The 21065-nt window shown below is 39.1% G+C and overlaps 1 protein-coding gene and 1 long non-coding RNA gene across 2 annotated transcripts in view; both read left to right on the top strand.

The window, feature by feature from the left end:
• The first annotated feature begins 5994 nt into the window (after positions 1-5994).
• The window catches only part of JAM3 (junctional adhesion molecule 3), an 84410-nt gene continuing 69339 nt past the window's right edge, over positions 5995-21065 (top strand). The window contains exon 1 of the mRNA XM_049654050.1: positions 5995-6115. Within this exon, the coding sequence (XP_049510007.1) occupies positions 6040-6115 (76 nt within the window). The 5' untranslated portion in view covers positions 5995-6039. The remainder of the gene's footprint in view (positions 6116-21065) is intronic.
• Positions 9316-21065, top strand: part of LOC125938733 (uncharacterized) — a 37704-nt gene continuing 25954 nt past the window's right edge. Inside the window, exon 1 of the long non-coding RNA XR_007462797.1 lies at positions 9316-9728. This is a non-coding gene — a long non-coding RNA (uncharacterized LOC125938733). The remainder of the gene's footprint in view (positions 9729-21065) is intronic.

The following is a 21065-nucleotide window of genomic DNA, read 5'->3' as shown; positions in this document are numbered from 1 at the left end:
AGATGAAGAGTCTTATAGGCATTCATTCCACGGATATTCGTTGAGCACTTACCAATGTTCTAGTCCCTGTGCTACTCACAATTTTGAAGAGAAAAGTCTAGAGACAGAAGATACAGGCAGGTGCCTGCAGATCATTTTAATAATCTGAATGGAAACTGATGCAGTTTGCTTTAGACTGGTGGCAGTGAGGTGGCCATTGCTGTGGGGGGTGCGCAAGGAGTATCTTAGTGCTTAGCAGAGCTCCCCACCTCTTCTGGGAGTCTGTCCTCAGCAGCTGCGAATGCTAGGCTTGAACTACACTAGGCAGTGCAATTCTAGGGAACAAGGCCTGGCCAGAAGACAAAATACTGCCTGCTAAGACTGATAGGAATAAGGGGAGACCTCAGAGTATAAAGGGTGCAGACTGTAGACACTCTTAGGAGATGGTTCTCTGACCTTTGTAAGGCTACAGTGGCCTCCCAACTGCAGTAAATCTCTGCATTGCTATTGAGTATCTTGAGTACTTGATATCATCACAGAAGACCAAACACACCCACTCCTCCCAATCCCAAATTTTGTGGGAATACAATTCCATGAGATTAAATAGAAACTTCAGAGTCTTCTCTAAAGCCCTTATCATTTGCTTAAGAGGCCTGGTATTGAATAATCTCTGGAGGGAAAAAGGCTTGTGACATAATCCTCATCACATTAGAGTTCTGGGAAATAGAATGAAATACCCACTATTTCCAGTCCTGGAACAAGATATCCAGAATCTCTGCAATGGCAACCACAAAAAGATCCTTCCTTCAGTACAAATTACCAGGTCAAACGCTTGGACCCAAGGCCATCAGGAAGAACTTGCCTCTTCCTCAAACTATGTAGTAGAGAATTGACCCTCGAAGGGACTCCAAAGGAGGCGCAAGATTCCCTGCAGTGAAAGAGGGAGAATAGCAGAGGCCCTGGTCTCTCTTTGGTGCTGCCAGGAAGTAAACACTCGATGGTACAATTTGTAGGAAAAGAAAATTACCTCTAATTGGAGGTTGGGATAAAAATATCTCCAATCTGTAAACAAAGTTGTTGGAGCATCCTGGAGGCGCACAACTTGAACTGCAGAGCTGCAGATATGCTCTCTACCCACTGTTAGTTCCACACCTTCCCCTGAATCGGCTCCTCAGTCTGGCTCCAAGATAATCCCCACTGGTGCTCATGCTCATTGGTGTCCTCAGTACTGAAGCACAGATGAGGGAAAGCTTCCCATCTTCTCCCCAGACCAGTGGAAATATTCATCAGGGCAAGCAGAGGAGAGAACTGGTCTGTTTTATCTCATCACAGGTGTCCTTCCTAAAGGTGGTCTGGGAAGTGTTGTTTGCTAGCTGTCCCTAACACCTTTTCTCTCATGTCTGGATAGGGCATCCAGCCAAGCCCTGCTTCTCTACTTCCTCGAAGAAAGAACTGAGGCAGACACCTCAACAGGGGAACTTGGGATTCACAGTTCTTAGGGCCCTCAGCCCTGGAGCAGCAAACCCTAGTTAGGTTTCCACTGTGGCCATGAAATTGTCCATTAAGTGTTGTTTGTTGTGCTGTGTTTTCAGGTCCACTGGTGAGTAAAGAGACCTTGGCTGATGGTGATGGGACACTCTAATTCCTCCTGTAGCAGAGGTAAGTGACTCTTTCACCCATGGCATGTATGATATGTTTACTTAAACACACACTACACAAAAACACACACTAACACACTCTAGCACACGAACACCCAGGCTCTTTTCGGTGAAATATGAAAGGGCTGCTAAACAGCTTCTTATAAAGGTGTCTCTCTAGGAAGACACTTTAAGCCAAAACTTTGGCATTAATATGACCTTTCTCAGCTGTGCCACTACAAAAGAAAGGACCTTGCAAATAAATTGAACTACAAAAGAACTTCCCTTCCTCATATAGCATGAGCAGCACATCTCATTAGAAGGGGTGAAGGTTTTATCCCCTACTGTTTCCTTAGATTGCGGGGGGATCCTTCTATTTAGATGAAATTAAAGAAATACTTTGAAGAGAAGGAGCAGGACCTGATAGTTGGGAGAACATGTGAGAGACCAGAGTTGGAAATATTTCAAGGAAGAGGAAACTTGAATGGAGGTAAGATGGAGCAACAGGATCTTTGATAAACCCTGAAGAGGAATGCTTTTATAGAATAACTCTAGGGTCACAGACTTCCCTCAGTCAATGGATCTTACTTCTATCATGCTGTGAGGGTTGACTTCAAGTGATTGTTCAGGTGTATAATGGCATAGTGAAGGGGCAGAAGCCATAGCCATGTTACTTTTTAAGAATATAATCACACTGAGAGAACAAATACACATTGATGTAAAAGTTCCTCTTTGCTTCTCATTCTCTTTGACCCAACCGCAGACTGAAGGTACTTTTCTTTATCAAGACTCTCCAGGAATATTGTAGTCATTTTTCCCATTCTGAGCCAAAATAGTAGGAAACGGAAGGGGCACAGGCAACAGATATTTACTGAGCACCTAGTATGTTTTGGAACTTTATTTCACATGATCTTCACAACGACCACTTGAGGTAGGTTTGTTATCCCTATTTTACAGACAAGGAATCTAAGGCTTAGGGAAATTAAGTAACTTTCCCAACTTTACAAAAGCCAAGAGTTTGAATCATTGTCCATCAGACTTCAGAGCTTATGTCTCCCCTCTTGTAATTGCTGATTCCAGGACCTCTCCAGTTTGTTTAGAGGTGATTCTCACAGGAAAACCCTAGTCTTTGCTACTTGATTTACACTTTGCATTAGTATTGAAAAGTATTGCACATGCTTTTGTTCAAGTTTAGCACAAGTGTATTTAGTTCCCTGAACTCTTTTAAGAAATGAATCTCTACTTAGTAAATCACACATTAGAAACAAGCATATTCAGTTGGATAATGTGGTGATAGAAGCACAGACGCCACGGCTTCACTCACTGAATGCTTCCAGACCTCTGGTTCCCTTCTGAACAGGGCCAAAGCTCTCCTGGGAATAATTAGATCATATGAAGAAGCAGATCACTTGACAGCCAAAGGCATTCTACCCTGTCCTGGTGCATCACCAGTTAGGCTCCATTCCAGGATTGTGTCTCAACCACCAGCCATGACATGCAGACTCCATCTGTGGAGGAAAATCAATGTTTTACAATGAAGCACCTGCATCCACTCTCATAGGAACCTCTGTTCCATATAGAATATTCATGGAGCCTTTCTCTGTGGTCTTGTTCTGAATTTCAAAAGATTCCCTAACAGAGAAAAACATTTAACAGACAGAACCATGTCACAATGCAAACACAGGAAATCAAGCAGGAGAAAAGAGGCACTAGTTTCTGAAAACTATTCCGTCCACAGTCAGACACCTCATACTTCCCAGGTAATCAATATGGTTCTTTTAGTAAGGCAAATATGCCTGATTATATTTCCAAGAACTAAAGGGAATGATAAGACAAAAGAAAACAAAAGGAAAAAAGTCAGTGGGCCTAAGAAGATTTTTTCTCTTTTTAATTCCTGTATGTTGTGTTTGATGAAGGGAGAAAGGCTGCCATGATAATATAATTTTCACCTATTTTTATTTGTGACTTTGGAATATGGAGAACTGGAACAGAAAGAGGGTTTAAGAAAAGAAAGACAAGGGGCGCCTGGGTGGCGCAGTCGGTTAAGCGTCCGACTTCAGCCAGGTCACGATCTCGCGGTCCGTGAGTTCGAGCCCCGCGTCAGGCTCTGGGCTGATGGCTCGGAGCCTGGAGCCTGTTTCCGATTCTGTGTCTCCCTCTCTCTCTGCCCCTCCCCCGTTCATGCTCTGTCTCTCTCTGTCCCAAAAATAAATAAAAAACGTTGAAAAAAAAAATTAAAAAAAGAAAAGAAAGACAAAATCATAATAAGTGGTTGAGTTATTTTTAAAGTTTTTATTCTGTCTTTATGAGATTTTGAAAATGTAATTAATTCACACTTGCAAAGGTTTGAGCAATTATAAAAAGTTATAAAGAAGATCATAAAGTGATGACAGTTGAAGAATGTCCTTGGCAACAGCCTCAATTTATTTCATGTTTCTTGGCGTTCATAATTTGGTATATATGTGAATTATACACACACAGTTTCCTACTTTGTGAAAGCTAAAAATACTAAATGCTAAAAAAAAATGTAGGGTGACTGTGTGAAAAATGAAGTCTTTAAGTTAAACATTTTTAAAAGTTATTCATTTATTTTACTTTTGAGACAGAGAGAGAGAGAGAGAGAGAGGAGAGAGAGAGAGAACGCAAGCGGAGGAAAAGAGAAGGGGCAGGGAGAGAGGGAGAGAGGGAGAGAGAGAATCCCAAGAAGACTGTGCACTCTCAGTGCAGATCTTGACATGGGGCTTGATGTGGGGGTTGATCCCATGATCTGTGAGATCATGACCTGAGCTGAAATCAAGAGTTGGACATTCAACTGACTAGCCACCCAAGCACCCCCCACTAAGTTAAACATTAAAAAATATTAGTTGCTGGAGGGGTGCCTGGGTGGCTCAGTCGGTTGGGTTTCTGACTTTGGCTCAGGTCATGATTTCATGGTTTGTGGGTTCAGGCCCCGTGTTGGACTCTGTGCTGACAACTCAAAGCCTGGAGCCTCCTTTGGATTCTGTGTCTCCCTCTTTCTCTGACTCTTGCTTGCTCGCACCATGCCTCTCTGTCTTTCAAAAAATGAATAAATGTCAAAAAATTAAAAAAATATATAAAAAATATTTGTTGTAAACTCTGGCATATTTTACTAATAACTATACTTAGAATTCTGTTTTCACTCTGTTGTTTCCTGGAGCATTAGGGATACTTTCTATATTAGATATAATAAAAGCTATTTCAAGATTTTTCCACAGTACTTTTTATTTTTTAGAGAGAGAGACAGAGGGAGAGTGGCAGAGGGAGAGAGAGAATCTCAAGCAGGCTCCATGCTCAGCATGAAGCCCAACGTGGGGCTTGATCCCATTACTCTGGGATCATGACCTGAGCTGAAATCAAGAGTTGGGTGCTCAACCTACTGAGTCAGCCAGGCGCCCCAAGAATTTCCATGGTAGTAAGTGACACTCAAAACCTCCTGCATCCCTAGGTCCAACTTCCAGTACATTTTATCCTTCTCTTCATCTTATCTGCTTGTCTTCATAAGATTCTGCTCCATTTTTCTACCCTAGCCTTATCATTTTCCAATAATGAGAAATCAGAGCAAAGAATTATCATCCTGCTTTTCTGCAGAATAAACTATGGGCATGCCATCATGCTTTTGATCTACCACAGAAACTATGTATTGTGTTGAAAGACATCACTTTTTTTAAAAAAAAATGTTTGTTTTTTAGAGAGAGACAGGGAGAGAGAATGTGGGCGGAGGTGGGGGCAGAGAGAGAGAGAGGGACAGGGGATCCAAAGAGGGCTCCGTACTGACAGCAGAGATATGGATGTGGGGCTCGAACTCAGGACCCCTGAGACCATGACCTGAGCCGAAGTCGGATTCTCAACCGACTGAGCCACCCAGGCGCCCCGGAAAGACATCACTTTTATATTCTGCATAATATATGTCTTGCTTATGTTTTAAATAGATTTCAGCGCTTTTTGCTTCTATCACATTTGGAATCAGTGACTCAAAAGAGGTGCAGGCTATAATGCTTTAAAGACAATTAGAATGCATCCTTATTTGTGGAATAAGGATTTGTGGAAATAATTTGAGGAAATACTTCATTTCCAAGTTTTAATTGAGTGCTCCTTCTCTGATCTGTAGTGTTCCATTCATTTTATAGCTATGGAAATTTACCCCGCCCCATTCTTGAACACGTTTCTTTATCTCCTCCCATCAAATTCGTTGAATGAGACCTCATACGCTTGGGTCCTGAGCATCCCTGAATCCATAGCGACCAAATTTCAGCTTCCCTTGTTACTATGGTGACGGCTGTGCTGGTCCAGGTGGTCGCTATGGTAACTAGGGGCGGGTAGTCGGGGCCCCGGCAGGCAGGGCGCATGCGCACGGGGAAGCCTAGCTGCGCCGCGCGTCCGCGGCCCCTCAGCTCCCCTAGACATGGCGCTGAGGCGGCGGCCAACGGTCCGGCTCTGCGCCCAGCTGTCTGACTTTTTCCTCCTGCTGCTTTTCAGGGGTGAGTGTGCATGTTTCTGCCTTTGGGAGAGGAGGATTTGGGGCGGATGGGAGCAGAGCGGGCCCGGAGCGACTGAAGTGGTTCCTGGCGGGAATAGCGGTCCCGGCTCCGGAGACGCTGGGGGCTCGGCCGGAGGAGCGGCGCGCGCCCGCGTCCCGGCGGAAGGGGGTCGATCGGGGGCCTCTGGGCGGGGTCCCAGCCGGGTCGTTGCGGGGGTGCAAGGGGCCGGTGCGAGGCCCGAGTAGCTCCCTCCGGGCGGTGGGCCGGTTCCGGGCGGTGGGCACCGCTCTCTGGAAAGAAGGTGGAAGCTTAGGCGTGGGCTCGGAACTTGCTAGAACACACTGCGGAGCGAGCGCGTTGCCTAGAAGTCGACAGTGAGGGGCCTGCCGAAGTACCAGCGAAGCGCAACTCTGAGGCCTGCCTTCTTGGTCACAGCTCTCTGGGGATGTGCTGTTCATTTCTCTCTTGTTGTAAACAAAAGGAACTGAATTGGGCAAACCCAACTTTTCTTTGGGGGAAATAAAATGCCATAGATTTCAATCAAGTATCCTTTTTGTCTCCAGCCTGGCCCAGGAGACCCTGCAGACCCTTACCCTGAAATAGCATCTTGGCCGTTTTCATCAGGTGACACTGACAAACTTCGGAGTTTTGTTTTGTCTTTTCCACTGTCCAGAATTCTCTTAGATTTGTGTGTCTCAGGACAGTTGGATGGAGGGTCTAACGTAGCTTGTATTTAGTGAGCATGTACTATATACTAGGCACTTTGAAATCTTCTCATTTAGAGCTTACAATAGCTTTGTGAGGTAGATTTAATTAACCCATTTTCAAATAAGAGAACTAAGACCTAAGTCAAGCCACCTTTCCAAGACTGCATCCTGAGTGAGTAGTAAAGACTGAAACCCATGTCTACCTAAGGCACACTACACAACACTTCTGTGCAGGACATCCTCAGGTAACCAGATGAGGTCTTAAAGTTCTTAGGTCATTTATTGTTTGGCTCAGTTGCTGTTGTCATCCCGTGATGTTTTCCAAAATATACAAATTAAAACACAAAGTGACTGTTTGGGAGTGGGGGTGGACAGACCAGAAAAACAAAGCACTCCTGTGTTTGATGTTCGTTCTTGTGGAATGTTCATAATGGTGGTAGATAAAAGTGAGGGTCTGAGGCAGAAGCTGTGGAAACAGGGCTCTATGATGAAGGATAAGTTTCAGGATATGGGTAGGTGTTGTCATATACTTTGCCCGAAAGTGATTTCCAAAAACATGTGGTTGGGAGATATAAATGATCAAAGGCTAGCCAGGGGACAAGGGTGTCAGGAATGTCCAGCTCCCAGTTTTGTTGGTCACACTGACACTGTCCTATTCACAGACTGGAACAACTCCCCATTGTTGAAAAGTTCTGTTCACATGAAAGTTTGCAGTTTTTATTGCAGACACATTTGGCAGTTGAATTTCAACTTGGTTGCTTGTTAATAAAACTAGAAGATGCTAAGGACTTTGTATACCATTAACTTTTTACTTTGTTTTTCTGGAGGTACAGGGTTTGTGGCTTTCTTGATATTAAGGGCTGGGATTTACCTGCAGAGCATAGGAGGAAGAATAAAATTTTGCAAAATAGGACTGATGACAAGGAATCAAGGTGGTAGGTTGTATTAATACACCTTGAGGGGCTATAGCTATCTTTTTCAGTAAGGCGCTCTTTTTCTCTTATTTTGTGTGTACTCTAAACACACTATAATACCTTGAAAACTTTACTCTTCCGCAGGTCATGACAGCTCTGTCTTTTTTATTTTTATGATTATTCTTTTCAAATACTATTATTTTTCACTGTTGTCATTTAAAAAAAATTGTTCCTGATATAATACATTGTTTTTGTTGTTGTTCCTAATACAGGACATTCTTTATTAACCTTTGCCAGGCTGTTTAAGAATTTAATATGTAATTCATTTCATATTACTAACAACTTTAAGAGATTGTTAAAATTATTTTGTTCATTTTGTGCATGAAGAAACAGACTGAGAGATGCAGTAACTTGCTCAAGGTGATAGCCTATACGTTTTAAATTTGGGAGTTTTGAACTATTTCTGTTAATTAATTTGTGGTTACTTGTGTCATTTCATTTGACAGTCGATTTGTTATGCATCAGTTTAATAATTTATCAAATGTTCAAAGCTTTGTGGTTTGCATATAAAATATTCTTTTGTTGTATTGGTGACAGGTGCAATTCAACCTTACAAATGTTATGCCACATGGCCTTTTTGAATGATTATGTAGTAATATTTTTTGGCTTCCAAATCTTTTGATGTCCTAGAGAGAAGTGCTTCATTTAGAATTAAAACAGTAATAGTTTGTATTCTTGATATAAAACAAGCTTGTGTGCTTAAGTTTAGCAAAATCTAAAAATTAAAATTTCCTGGAAAAAAATTTGAAAAGTATTCTAAACCATTTTTTAAGAATGACTTATTTTATGTTATAATTCCTTTTAAATTTTCTGGCAGATATAATTGCTATCAGATGTGTGTGTGTGTGTGTGTGTGTGTGTGTGTGTGTGTGAGGTGTGTGTGTGTGTGTGTGTGTGTGTGTGTGTGTGCAGAAAAGCAAAGAACACCTGCCCTGCATTATGCAGTGCCTCAAATCAGCTGTTCATTCTCAAATGACTTGTTGATAGGCATTTATTCATGAGTTCAGGCTTCAGAGACTGAATGGATAGCTATTAGAGGTACTTAATCATAAGTAATTGCAGTATTATATCCAGACAAAATTATAAAATTATCATACACCAGCCCCTAAGGTCTGTGTAACTTGCACTTAAGGAAGCCTAGTAGGATAGGCTTAGAACAGTTCTGAAAGAAACCAGATTTGTAATTAAGCACACTTTCTGAAATGGACACATAATGTAACTGAAGGAGCTATGGATTTAGTATATCAAGCTAGCAGCTGTTAGAGATGTGATATTAGCAGATTCCTTCTCCATAAATTCTTTGAATTTTTTCAAAGCACAAGTGGGGTAAAAGAAAAGAAAATATGTGTATGAATGAAGTGAGGATGTATGGAGGCTGTTGAATGATACTCTATTCATGAAGCTGGATTCTTTTTTTTTTTTTTTTTTTTTTTTTTAAGATATGTTTAGAATCAGGTGGTGTGAGTATGATGCTGTTAGGGTTGAATACAGATTTCAGAGCTCTCTCTACCCTCTGAATGCTAACCATATATGCAAATAGCTTCACTGGAGTATAGAGAGATCCTGAAAGAAAGTTTTGGTAAGCACATTCTTTTACACGTAGTTTAGCAAGGACAGTATCCACCATAGTACTCTATATGGAGATCTAAAGCTTTAATTTACTGCCTCTTTGCCACTTTTCATGACATACAGAAAGCTTCCTGAGAATTAGCCTTTGTTTCTGATTTAAAGGAATACTGTAGTATTTTGTGGTGGTGTGTTTTCTTTGTTTTTAAGTATCTATTCTATGTTATATATTTCCCATGAGTAGTTCATATGTTCAGTGGCAGTTTCAATGCTGATTGTGTAGAAACATCAAACTTTTTATAAGTTAAAACTATACAAACATTTTAAAAAATTTTTAAATGTTTATTCATTTTTTGAGAGAGAGAGGTGGGAGGCGTGCGCGCGGGCGCACGAGAGAGCACGTGCATGCGCACAAGTGGGGGGGAGAGCGAGAGAGAGAGAGAGAGAGAGAGAGAAAGAGAGAGAAAGAAAGGAAGGAAGAAAGAAAGAAAAAGAGGGAGACACAGAATCCGAAGCAGGTTCCAGGCTCTGAGCTGTCAGCACAGAGCCTGAGGTGGGGCTTGAACTCAGGAACCACGAGATCATGACCTGAGCTGAAGTCGAACGTTTAACTGACTGAGCCACCCAGGCACCCCATATTTCTTTAAAAAAAAAGTTTTTAAAATTTATTTATTATTTATTTTGAGAGAGAGAGAGAGCATGCATGAGGGGCAGAGAGACAGGGAGAGCTAGAATCCCAAGCCTGCTCCATGCTGTCAGCATGGACCCCGATGCAGGGCTTGATCTCGCAAACTGTAAGATCGTGACCTGAGCGGAAATCCAGAGTCTGACGCTTAACTGATTAAGCCACCCAGGCGCCCCTACAAACATTTTTTTTTCTCATGTTATTTTTCATTTTCACAGAATCCCAAAGCTTCTATGGTTCAGACTTCTTTCTGTGAATTATTGCCAAAGTCAAATTATGCTATATTCATACTCCTACTCTGCCTAACCTAACCTTGTCTCTCAGTGACCTTTCTTATTTCTGTATAAGCATGACTCTTAGTTTGTAGTTCAGTTTAGTATAGCAGTCATTCATTGAATATCTGTTCAATATATTGAACAGGCACTGTTGTGCATACTACGGATGCAGAAATGAATAAAGCATCCCCAGCTCTTGAAGAGCAAGGATAGTTGTATGCTGAATTACATTGGGTTTCAATTATTGGGTATAAATACATTCTATCTTTTCAATGACACTAAAAACTCATTAGAAACCGAGGCTTAATTTCATTTCTTTTGTATCTTTCTAGAGATGACTATAGTAAATATTCTCTTTGTCACTTGTAAGTCAGTTAACTATCTTAAGTACTTCCTCTGTGTCTAGGCATTTTTTATGTATCTTAGCTCCAGTGGCCCCCCGGAACTTTTGAGAATTCTTAGTTTTTACTGCAGTAGTTTCTTTGAAAGAAAGCAAACGGTAAGTATTTCTTGGTTTAATTTAAAAATCTTACCATGTATGCAAGTTATACATGGTTAAGAAGAAAAAAAAACATGGAGAAATGTTTATGAATAATTTAAGTGACACAAGCTGCAGGTAGGATTAGCATATACATATGATTACAGTTATGCAAAAACTAATCTTATGCTTAGGGGGAAAAAAAAAACCCTGGAATCTAATGAACCAAAATGTTGATAGGTGCTGTTTTTGAGTGGTAGGTCTTATGGCTGATTGTTTTCTACTTTTCTCTTTTTCTGGCTGATTCTTTTGTCTTTTTCCCAAGTTTTCTTTATTTTCCCCCCAAGTTTAATGAGGATGTTTTTTAATAATGAAAAAAATTGTATTTTGTTTTGGCCTCTGATAGATAAAATAGTGGAATTTTAGATTTGACAGTAGTAAAGATTTTCTTTTCTTTTTTTAAGTTTTCCTTTTATTTTTTAATTTTTATTTATTATGTTTTTATTTAAGCTATGGGTCATTTCCTGCTTTTCCTTCATGGTCTGAGAAGCCAGGTTTCTTTCTCTGTAATGAAGCATAAGTAAGATCCCAGACAATTCTTAAGTTTATTTTAATGTGTATTTATTTTTGAGAGAGAGACAGAGACAGAGAGTGAGTTGGGTAGGGGCAGAGGGAGAGAGAGAGAGACGGAGTGTGAGTGGGGGAGGGACAGAGAGAGAGAGAGAGAGAGAGAGAGAGAGAATCCAAAGCAGGCTCCAGGCTCTAAGCTGTCAGCACAGAGCTGGATGTGGGGCTCAAACTCATGAACTGTGAGATCATTAGCTGAGCCAAAGTCAGATGCTTAACCTACTGAGCCACCCAGGCACCCCTAAAGATTTTCTTTTAAAATGGAAAAACTTGGTGTGCCTGAGTGACTCAGGTCATGATCTCACGGTTTGTGAGTTCAAGCCCTCCATCGGGCTCCATGCTGACAGTGTGAAGCCTGCTTGGGATTCTCTCTCTCCCTCTCTTTTTGCCCCTTGCGCATGAGTTTACTCTCTTTCTCTCTCAAAATAAATAAATAAACTTTAAAAAAAAATGGAAAAACTTTGAGTCTGGGTGGCTCAGTTAAACATCCAACTCTTGATCTCAGCTCACATCTTGATCTTGGGGTCATGAGTTCAAGCCCTGCATTGGGCTCCATGCTGGGCACGGAGCCTACTTTAAAAAAAAATTAAAATGGAAAAACTTTGTTTAGTTCAATGTGATAGCATGTTGATTGTGAACCTTAATTAATGTCAGCCACAGTGAATGAAGTAGGGAGGGGCTAACTTGATTCAGTTGTTTGATCATGTCTTCTTTGTGACTCATTTGAGAGGTTTGTTACTGGGTTTTGGGTGGGGGAGCCAACTGTGGCATCCTCAGCAAATGGTTAATTGGAAAACTGAAAGAGCTGATGAGAAAATCTGCCTCACTACCTTGTTTTCTTGTTTTTTTGTTTTGTTTAAACAAGCAAAATAATCTGAGTAGTTGCTTTGGTCTGCCTGTTCAGAGTCAGCCAGCATTTATTGAACACCTCCTTTGTGCTAGCTGGACTCCTGGAAAACTGTTTTCTTTGTCTTTGGTGAGAGGAACACCAGGTCAAATTGACTTCCTTGGAAAATAGACTCTGAAAGATGTTTCCTGAAGAGAGCTGTCAGCTGATGTATCCTTATCACTTCTTCCTGCCCACCATGGACTTCCTTGTCTGATGTTTTTCTGTAAGGAATATGTATAATGTCTTTAGAATGAAGCACAGCTGTCTGGAAGGTTACAAAGAATGCAGTGAATCCTAAGACAGCTGCCTACCCCCCCCCCCACCCCGCTCCTGTTTTTCCTCTAAAGTATCTCTATCAGGGTATTAGAACTTAAACAGCCAATCCATATTTATTTGGCAGTCTCTGTTTTAACGGCTGTAAAGCTTTCCATGAGTAAAACAGGAAAATCTAAGATGAACACCTCTTTAGACCAGAAGAAACATGCAGTTTGGATAGTTAACAGAATAGCATTTTTGGAAAATGTTTTAATGTGTTTAGAAGTGAGAGCACTTACTTGCTCTGGCCTGGTAGACAAGAATTTCAAGAAGGAGCTGGACTTTGAGGGATAATTTTGATTTACCTAGTGCAGATTTGGGGGGAATGGAGGTGTTGGGGGCCAGTAAGGTGAAGGAAATATTGAGCAAAGGCATGGAGTTGGAAATGCCTACATTGTATTTTAGGACCAATGAGTTATAATAAGAAATAATACCACCTACCATTTATTAAAAACTATGTGGCAGGCAATGTGCTGATAGCTTCACCTGGGCTATTTTAATTGATCTCAGAATTCAGTTTTTATAGGTTTCATTTTGCAGATGATGAATCTGAGACTCAGAAAGGTTAATTACCTAACTTAAGGTTACAGTTAGTAAATTAAGGAGCCAGATCGTCCATGTAAAGAACATTGGGGAGTAACTAGATTGTAAAGTGCTTTCGATGCCAGGCTAAGAAATTTGGATCTTGTTAGGTAGGTTCTAGAGATTAATGTGGCAGTTTGAAGCAGGGAAGTGATATGATCATATGATTTTAGGAGCATTAATCTGATATTCAAGAAGATTGGAGAGGGAAGGTTGGTTAGGAAGTTCAAGCTCATTTCCTTCAGGGTAGGCCTCTTGATCTTCAATTCACTTTTATGCATATATAAAAATATATTTATTTTCTTGAAATATAGGTTTATGGATGTGTAATTTTTGGTTGATAGTTATTTTGTCTTAGAAACTGGAATATGTAACTTAGATGCTTTCTGGTTTCCATTATTACTGTGGTGAAGTCTGTGCTTCAGTTCATCATATCCTCAGTCTTTTCTAGGTTGCCTGTCTTCTCTCCAGCTACTTTAAAGATCTATTCTTTGTCTTTGGCATTCTGAAATGTTACTATTTTCCTTGTTAATTTGCTATACTTTGTGTACCTATGACTTTATGTCTTTGCTGAAAATTCTAAGGTTTGTCTGTTTAAATACTGTCTACTTTCTGTTCCTTAATTCTTTCCTTCTGGAACTCTGATCAGATATATATTCATTCTATCTTTCAAGACTGTTAACCTTTCTGTCATAATTTCATATTCCCTCTGTGCTATTTTGGGTTTTATTTAGCTTTGATTTACAGCTCTTTTTTTCAGCTGTGTCTAATCTGTTATTTAACCAATACATAGAGTTTTTTTTTTTCCACCAATTATATTGCTCATTTTTGAAATTTTTACTTGGTTCTTTTTATAATCTGGTCTCTTTTGCTTGCTCATATTTTTAAGTCCTTTTTAATTTTTTAAGTTTATTTTTATTTATTTTGAGAGAGAGAGATAGCAAGTGGGGGAAGGGCAGAGAAAGAGGAAGACAGAATCCCAAGCAGGCTCTGTGTTGTCAGTGCAGAGCCTTATGTGGGGCTCAAGCCCATGAACCGTGAGATTATGGCCTGAGCTGAAGAATCAGAAGCTTAACTGACAGAGCCACTCAGGCACCCCTAAGTCCTTTCAAAAAAAACATTTCAAGTGTAGCTGTTTTATAATCTTTATCTGATACTTTAGGTATCTGAAGTTCCTGGAGATCAAAATCTAATGTGTGTTGTTTCTTATGACTGTTAAGGTGGTTTGTTTGTTTTTTTTTATTCATAAGCTGACACTTGGTTGATCGTTATTAGTGGAAATATGGGTCTGACCTTATGATGCTTCTTATGAGAGTAGCTTCCACCAGACAGTGGCCACCTGGGATGACTTTACTCCTTTGAGGGTCCCTGGGATTATTTGAAGATGCTCAGCTTCTCTGCCTTCCTGCTGGCCCAAGGGCACAGTCTCCCCACTAAAGTGTTAAAAATGAGCATTTGCTCTCAGAGTCACACCCCCACCTATCTTTCTGGTTTCAGCCTGTGGCTGTTTTATTTTGCAGATCCCCCCATCTCCTGGGAGCCCAGAGGTATATAAGAAACTATGGTGTGCATTGAACCTTGTTATTGGAATGAAAAGGCCTTTTGAAGTATCTAATCCATACTGCTGGAAACAGGAATCTCAGCTTTTACTTAACCTGCCCCCACCCCCCCCCTTTTTTTAAAGATCATTTTAATTTATTTTTTTTTCTTTTTTGAAGAGACAGAGAGCGTGAGTGGGGAGAAGGGGCAGAGGGAGAGAAAAAGAGAATCTTTAGCAGGCTTCATGCTGAGCATGGAGCCCAATGTGGGGCTTGATCCCACGACCCTGGGATCATAACCTGAGCCAAAATCAAGAGTTGGATGCTCAACCGACTGAGCCACACGGGTGCCCCTGGTCCCCCTTTTGATTAACATAAGAGTCACATACGTTTCTTTAAATGTTCATATTGTGAAGGCAATTTGTTTTCAGTTTTCAGATATAAAATAAAAAATATTGACTATGTGTTTTCAGAGCACATATATACTCAGAGACGTTGTGGTATGCATGAAGGAAAGGATTGCATGATTCTTGCTAAGCATCACTGCTTTGAGGATGGGGCTATATTATTTTAAAGATATGCCCAGTTGTACAACTATAATCTCTGTGGATTGGATTCTCTGAGAAGCAACCATCTATCATTCAAGATACAGCAACTTAAAATTTGGAGAATTACAGCTGTTTTGCACTAGACAGGCACCTGAAATAGCAGCTTCTTACTCTGCTAGGAACAGGTATAGGTGAAGACATTCAGCGGTAAAATGTAAAAGTAACCTTGAGCTTTATAGCTGATATCTGAATCTGAGATTCAGATTCCTACAGAATGAAATGCTGGTTCTCTGAAAGGCTGATCAGTCCATGTACTGGGAAGAAGAAAACCACCCACTGCATCTTGGGAAGGCTCCATTGTTTGTAGCCTTTCAGATACTTTTCTGGTTGAAGGAAGGAGCACAGCATCGTGGGTGTTAGGCATTCTGGATTCATTTCCCAGCATTGCATGTGATTCATATTTGGACCTTGGGGAGATAATATTGGTTTTAATCCAAATCATTTGAAAGTAATTTAAACACCATTCCTCTCATACTACCAGCAAAACATATACATTTCATTCCCCTTATTAGATGGCTCACTTTAACTATATGAGTTTCACATCAAAAGAAGTGATTTTATGAGAAATTAAGAGAATTTTTAACTGGTTAGTTGGATTAGTTTATTTGTTAATTAAAAGTGCATTAGAAGTTTACAAAAATCTCTTTCTTTACTGAAAGTTTAGAAGTGTTTTAGAAACAGGTAAACTTGGTTTGAACTCTAAGAGGTTGGGAATATTCATCTTTCAGAGCCTCAGGGTTTTTTTTTTTTTGTTTTTTTTTTGTTTTTAAATCTGCTACAGCCTTACTATGTCTAATGTTTTAAGAGTTTCTGTGTTTCTTGGGGCACCTGGGTGGCTCAGTCAGTTAAGCGTCTGACTTCAGCTCAGGTCATGGCCTCACAATTCGTGGGTTCGAGCCCTGCATCCGGCTCTGTGCTGACAGCTCAGAGCCTGGAGCCTGCTTCACATTCTGTCTCTCTCTCTCTCTGCCCCTCCCCCTTCACACTCTGTCTCTCAAAAATGAATAAACATTAAAAAAAAAAAAGTTTCTGTGTTTGTTTACCCTGAAGAAAAAATTGAGAACTATTTGGTTAGATTGGTGTTCTTAATTCAGTTTGATTTCTTAGTATCAGATATGAAGCTTCACTCTAACCATAAGTCCACTGGTAATAAAGAACCAGTTTAGAACCTTAGTTGTGAGGCTTTAGAACACTGGTTCAGTAAGAACAAATATTTAAGTGTCTTTAATTTAATAGGCACTGTTTCAGACTGTCCAGATACATTGGTGAAGTAGCTTATGGTATGAATACTTCATAGGAAATAAAGCTACAGATCCTTTCCTCCAAACGGTATTCTTATGTACATATATTTTAAAAAATATATACTATTTTTGGGGGTTTATAGCCCCCAGAAGATTATTTATACACCTCAGGTTGAGAAACCTGCCCTAGGGCTCAGGATCCTTATGGGGAACACATCCTTAGAATGAATGTTTTTTGAAATAGATGCTTACTGCATATAGAGTTCAGGAGCATTACAAAAATGTTATTTTATTCTTATGTTATTTCTTCTTTCCATTAATTCTGTTATAGCCCAACATTTCTGTTAGACTCTTTATATATTATGACTCTTAGTGTCAAACATCTGGTTATATTCTCTATACATTTCCAATTTAAATTTCTCTATAGGTAAGTCAGAGAGTGAAGAGTTTGATTTAAATGGAAAACAAAGCATACATGTAACTTTAGACATGCTTAATTCCATAATTTTCAGTGTTTCATCATGTCAGTACAGCTCTAGGAGGTATGCAGGGGTAAGCCATATGAAAGACAGAGTGAAATGCCAAGATGAAATTATTGCTGGAATTCCTCTTCCATCTATGTCTGGTGTCTGTTTATAGCAGGTTTCGCTGTCTCTGTTCCTCCCTGGCTCACTCTCTTTCTTTTACTTAGGCATTAGTGATGAGAGAAGAGTCCTGAAGATGTTTCATAACATTGGATGAGGGACTTCACTGAAGCCAGAATAAATATTTTCTCCTTCTATTACTCTGTGGCTAATATGCCACATGCTGTTTGCAAATTACAACAAACTATTCCTCAGAGTGAGTTCAGGGTTAGGTAATTTTCTTGAGAAGGAGTATGTTTTTGTGTTTTGTTCTTTCTTCAACTCCCAGGTTTTACTTTCTGTGCTTTTCTTGTCAAGTACGTTTTCTACATGTAGGGTAAATAAAATCTGTTAAAACTTTGGTTGTTTCTATTATATGCGAGCAGCACCTTTTGGCTCATATATTTTAAAAGCTACTTTTAATGAAACCTCGAGGAAGAAAATGTAATTGGAATTTAGAGGCCCGGTTTTAAGCCTCATGACTTGCCTACAGCATGATGATAATGTGATATGTTTGGTTGTAAAGCCTTAGTTTCCAGTGGAAATCACTGCTTTGCCTTCAAGGGAGAGATTACTAGACTTGGGTTTCCTCATGACAGAGGTGAGGCAATTCTTTACCTGTCCACAGCCACCCTTTTCATTGAGGCATTGGATTCTAGAGAAATGTTTCTTTCTCTTTTTCTTGTGCAAGATTATGGCCATGTAATAAAGGGAACATAGATCATAAGACTTTATTTACTTTTTATTGGGAATCATGATTTGGAGCATGTTCTTTATCTCTGTAAAATTGTTTCATTATTATCTTCTGAGTAACCCTTGTTTATTCCATTTCTATCTTATTATCATGGCCCGTCTACCCTGAAATATGGAGTATAGTCTTCTTCTTCATTCCTACTTATTCCCTAGCGTCCAGCTTAGTGTACTTCTCTGTAAAGTCTTTTTTAGATCTCTAACCTGGAGTGATCTTGTCCTCTTCTGAATTCCTATTTATTAAGAAGAGCATAAACTAGACCAAGATTTGGGTCTCAGCTCTGCTATATGACTTGCCAAAATTAATTTACTTTAAAAATTTACTGTAAAAAATAGTGATAATGTGTAACTTTGTACGATTGTTTTTCAAACCAGTGACTATATGTAAAGCTGCCATCAAAGTATCTAAATAAATGGTAACAAAGGTAACACTAATTAATATATAAAAATTAAAATTAATTACATAATTCTTATAAAGTGCTCTGCAGAGAGTCAGGCAAAACAATACGCTTTTAGTGTTAGGTTTGTTTTTTGTTCTTGCTGTTGTTATTAGTCAGTAAGTGGTAGAGATTTACTTTATTACTGTTGTTGCTGTTACTGTTACTGTTTTACTACAGTTCATTTGATCCTTAATTATTCAGAAGCAAGTTTAAAGTGAAGTTTATCAAGCTTATGCTTTTGGACTCCTCACTTAAAAAGGGACCCCTTTTGGGGGACCTGGGTGACTCAGTCGTTTGGGGCTCTGACTTCAGCTCAGGCCGTGATCTCATGGTTTGGCTCTGTGTCCAGCTTTGTGCTGACAGCCTGAAGCCTGCTTTGGATTCTGTGTCTCTCTACCCCTCTCCTGCTCATTTTCTCTCTCTCTCAAAAATAAATAAACATTAACAAAATTTAAAAATTTTAAGGCCCCGGATTTCATGCTAGCAATATGTCCTCAAATTTGCATAAATTAGATGCCATAGCTATAATCAATTAAGATTTTTCTCTTCTTCCACTTTGCCTTCCCCTCTGTCATACTTCTGAGTAGTATTGTAATGGTTACAGGCATTTTCCCCAGCTAAGGGGAAGTGAGTTGGGAACACATTCAGTTCTGGTTTTAGTGGAATTGTTTATGTGGTCCATGGTCACTGGTATATAGAGCTGTTATTGCTAACCATCTCAGTGTAAGAATGGCTTCTGAGAATATTCAGCCATGTTGTTTGACTTACGAGGATTGTGATATGAAATTGTAGAGCCTACTGTGAGTGCCATTTTTAAGCCCTCATAATGCCATTATAGTGAGTATGTGGTTGAAAAGTAGGTGATGAGTTTTCTCATGTCAGAGTATTTAAGATTTGTCACTGTTCAAGAAAACTCAAAATATTTTGAAGTCGTACAGCTTAAATGTGAAAGAAATGTTAGATAGAAGTTTTTGCAAATTTAACAACAATACTTAACACTTTGCATGATTTGCCAATAGTGCATATTTTATTTTCCTGTGATATTACCAATAATGAATAATGAATTATGAAGCAGAAACTTTCCTAAAGTATCAATATTACATTTTTTTATTAATCATGCTGAAAGAAAATCTTAATTATCATTGTTATTTTCATAGGCAATATTACAAAATGATTGGCATATGATAAGGTGATTTAAAATCCCAAGATAAAGGAAAGATTGTAGAGTACCAAAGGAATTAATGAAAATATTGTTATATGTCTAGATTTTGTGATATTTGTGTGGCCAGCTTTTAAAACTTATAATTTTTTTTGTGATTTTTGTTCTCTTTCTTAATAAATATTCACTTACTACCTAATTTTGTATTCATAATTTTGTATTCATTTTCCTATTGAGGGACTCAAAATTATAGCATCAGGCTGCACAAAACCTAGTGTACACTAATTATACTCTAATTTGAATCATATCTTTGGATGTTAGATTGACCTAATTTAAATTATTAATGGCAGTATATTTTTCCTATTTGTGTACCTTTGACTCTTCAAGTAGTTTGCAGTTTGAGGGTAGAAACCTTGTCTTAATGCCTAGCATAATTCTTGAAGTAGGTGTACAGATATAGGTATACAGATATTCATTGAAGAGAGAACAGTGTGGCAAAAGGAGGTTGTGGGTTTGAGAAAGGGGTAGGAGCTTCACTAGCTGTTTTAGATGGGGGCTGACAAGTATTTCTGTTCAAACATATTACAGTCTTGACAGATGAGAAGCCATGGTCTAATTTTTATGTTTCTTAATCTTTATTTTAAAGTAATTTGGAGCCAGCAGACCTGGTTTCTACTTTTCCACTTTGATCTCTGATACTTTCAAGTTTTGAGGTTATAATTGTCTCCTAATATATTTCAGACTTATTCTCTTAATCTAGGAAGAGATTATAATACCCACTTTATAGGATTGTTACATGGATCAATTAAGACAGTAAGTGAAAGTGGTACTTTGCCAAATGCTACACACTTTCACAAGTGCTACAAATGTAAACTATTACCATTCTTTGCTTTATTCCTTTTGGGTGCTCAAGTTTTATTAGACCTCTGGTTCTCTAAAACTTTAGGTTACAATCCTAATTAGAGGAACTTTTTTTTAAGTAGGATTACACCCACTGCAGAGCCCAACATGGGGCTTGAACTCAAAACCCTGAGATCAAGACCTGTGCTGAGATTAAGAGTCAGACAGTTAACTGACTGAGCCATGCAGGCACCCCAAGGAACTTTCTTCTATTAAAGCTTCCCTGATGGTTTATTTTGATGAGATTGCCAGTTAATTTTTTTTTTCTATGTAGGGAAGACATTTCATCTAAAGTACAGATAGTGTCCTTAATTAAAAACAAAACAAAACAAAAACCAAAAAACAAAAAAAAACTAGTTTTAAGTTTCAAGAGTAAAGAAGAAAAAATTCTCTTTGACATTCTGGGATTTAAAAAATGGCTCAATGATATTTGTAGAAAGGATTAGACCTTTCATGCTTTGGGAAATTTTCATGTCTGAACTAGCAAACTTTCAATAATAAAAAGCATCGGTGAGAATTTCAGCATATCTTTAGTAAAGGGGATGCCAATATAAATCAGTGAGTTTACATTAAAAATAAATGTCTTATTAGAT

The sequence above is a fragment of the Panthera uncia genome, chromosome D1 (assembly GCF_023721935.1).
Source record: "Panthera uncia isolate 11264 chromosome D1, Puncia_PCG_1.0, whole genome shotgun sequence".
Taxonomy (NCBI): domain Eukaryota; kingdom Metazoa; phylum Chordata; class Mammalia; order Carnivora; family Felidae; genus Panthera; species Panthera uncia.
The sequence above is the reverse complement of the archived record's forward strand: the minus strand, read 5'-3'. Positions and strand labels throughout refer to the sequence as shown.